At 33.1% G+C, this 3,003-nt stretch overlaps 1 protein-coding gene across 1 annotated transcript; it reads right to left on the minus strand.

The window, feature by feature from the left end:
- Positions 1-280: 280 nt before the first annotated feature.
- On the minus strand, positions 281-1,859 carry LOC133803194 (protein DOWNSTREAM OF FLC-like). Its single transcript, XM_062241169.1, has 2 exons — positions 1,587-1,859; positions 281-936 (listed from the first exon to the last, which is right to left on the minus strand). The coding sequence occupies exons 1-2, from the start codon at positions 1,738-1,740 to the stop codon at positions 605-607; spliced, it is 486 nt and encodes a 161-aa protein (XP_062097153.1). The 5' UTR covers positions 1,741-1,859; the 3' UTR covers positions 281-604.
- Positions 1,860-3,003: the final 1,144 nt, after the last annotated feature.

Raw genomic sequence — 3,003 nt, forward strand, 5'->3', positions numbered from 1 at the left:
GTTGAGATTTCAAAAGATTAAATAAACTTACTACCAAACAACTTTATTAATTTTAGATTTCCAAAGACTAAATTAACTTTCAATTTAGAACTCACACCAGACCGATTGATACGAGTAAAACATCGATTGATACGAGTAAACATCAATTTATGTAGTTGAACTTTTTTACATAAAAATGGTAAGAAATAACATCAACAATAAATATAAAATTATAATAAAAGAAAAAGGTTAAATCGAGAGATTGTTATCTTAACAAAAAAAAATTCAAAACCAAGAAATGTCGACCATAAACTTTAGCAAAATTATATAAAATAAATGTCAATTGTTTCGAGCTCTAAACCTTGGAATCCATGATTCATAGCTTAGAAGATGAATACAATAAATTTATTAAATAATATGACTTCACATATACGGGGACGATGGAGACTGAAATAATCTCTTAATAGATTCAATTAACAAATAAGATTAAAGGTCTTTGACTTTCAGACTAACAAATCCATAAGAAGAAGAAAAAAAGTAAGCAAAAAGATTACATATCATATAAAACGATAAGCCAAGCCAAGCCAAGTTATATCATCATGGTAACTTCACTCGAGCCATATCTCTAGTATTGATCATCAGTATCCTCGTACTGCTTGAGGACATTAGCGCAGCCAGCCATGGCATGAGACCTAGTGAATCCCAATGAGTTGACATAACGTTTCATAGTTGCCATGCCATTGTTACGGGTGAGGATGACACGAGCACATTCACGGCCTTTGGTTGGAGTGGAACAGTCCGACTGAGGACTGCTGACTACCACAGCATCGCAGACCTGATCACCATGGTCCTCAGGAATGGACAGCTTGTAGCATCCATATTTGTCTGTTGTGGCCTCCTCGCTGTAGACGAGCTTGTTTGAGGTCCTGTCTTTGCATTCTATTTTAACCTTGGCACCTATATTAAAAACAAATCGGTTAAGTACATAATTTACTTGAATGTGTAAGATAAGTAAATTTTACTATGTTATTGAAAAATATATTTATGAAAATGTCAATTCAATATCCTCCCTCGAAATACAGCAACCCACTATAAATGAGATTTTTTTTTCTTTTTTGACTTTGTTTTTTTGGATGGCTCTGAGGTTTGGCACAATTTCTGATAAAATTTTGACATAGAATCCATATTGAAAATGTAAACAAAGATTTATAAGATTCACTTAGCTCCCCTTCTTTTCCACCCATATAATTGTTTTTCAATTCCAATTTAAAACGATGGGTTTGACAAAAGTTTAATAAGAAAAATAAAATAATAATCTATCATTTTCAAGGGGTTTGTATATCAATGTTTTCAAACCCTAGTCCTAGTACTAATCAGATTCGTATCAAGTCCACACCTTTTTCACTAAACACAGTTCAAATCATTCAGATCACTTACATTGCTATCAAAATATAACACATACAGACTTAGATCTACAAAACCCAGATGCACATTCCACAGATGAACAATCATTCACAGAAAATATATATAAACAAAATAACCACTAAAAACAAAAACCCACATAATGAAAAGATGAAAAAGCGTCGAAAAAACAATGCAATGGTTACCAGAGATGTAAGTGGTGGCAGAGGTTTCATAACCCGCACGGCAGGTGTCACAGAAAACTTTCCCCTCAACTTCAAAGGGAACCTTCAACGAAGAACGGGCCGAAGCCAAAGCCGGGAGAAGGCAAAGAGCCATTAACAAAACTGCCTTCGCCATTATAGAGTTTTTTTTTCTTTACTTTTCACAGATTGGAGAACTGAGAGAGAGGGAGAGAGTTTGAAGAAGCAGAAGAAGACACTGAGTAACGAAATGAGAAAAATTGTGGAGATAAAATGGAGGGGGAAAGCGTTGAGGATTGGATTAAAGTAATTGAAAGAGCGTGTGGGTTCTGTTACTATGTGACGGAATCTATTTGCACTAGTCTTGACTTGTGGCCAACAGGGGCTGTTTTGGTAAATTATACTGTTAAAATGGGCCATGGCGGTGGAAAGAGGCTTCGGATGGTGAACACGTTTGCGGTTGTAGATAGAGAATAATGAGTGCGAGTGTAGAGTATCGGAAGCAGAGTTTGATCATGTGCAGCTGGCGATGTCGGTTGTCACATGGGTTAAGCGGTGCTAAAATGAAATTTTAAAGCAAACGAGTGAAAAAGTAGTGGATGCGCTGTACGCAATTTCAGCACCCTCATTCAACACCGTTGATCGCGGTTTCTTTCTCTAAATAAACGACATTGTTAGCTAAATAATTATAGTTTTTATTTATAGTAATGCTACGTACACATATTAAAATAGTGGACCCCGCCTTAAATCAAATTTAATTGTTTAAAATGCAAGTAACATTGTTGTGTGTATTTTTTTTTGTGTAGAAAATAAGTTTGCATCTATAATTATTCTTTTATTTAATTCATAATCATATATATCTATTACATTATGAACATTGTTTAATGTAGTTAAGATTAGGAAATTTGAGGATGTATGCATCCTAATACCCCATAATTATATAATTTTAATGTTTTTTTATGTCAAAATTAAAATTTAAATAGTTTTTTTTTATGCGCGAATAAAAAATAAAACACGCGTACAATAAATTATTTGAAAACTAATTTTGACATCTTAAATTATTTATAATTTTTTGAAAAGAAATAGTAAGTCTCCTAAAAAAATAATACCCGCTATTATAAAAAAATATATTATAATTTATAGATATGTCAAAAATAAAAAAACGTTTTTACCGATAATTACAAAATAAACTCCTAACTGTAATAGCCTTCCACTGTAATATGCTAAGTTTAATTAATTAGTGTGTGAAAAGTACACCTTTTATTCAAATGAGACTAAAATTTCCTTTCTTACTCTGTTCTCTCTTGGTTTACTCTCTCTCTCTCTCTCTCTCTCTTCGTTTCTGTCCCGCTTTCTCATATTTCTCTCTTGTTTTCTTATCTTTCTCTACCCACAGCAGCAAAACAACACCTCAATGCCA

This window comes from Humulus lupulus, chromosome X (assembly GCF_963169125.1).
Source record: "Humulus lupulus chromosome X, drHumLupu1.1, whole genome shotgun sequence".
Classification (NCBI taxonomy): domain Eukaryota; kingdom Viridiplantae; phylum Streptophyta; class Magnoliopsida; order Rosales; family Cannabaceae; genus Humulus; species Humulus lupulus.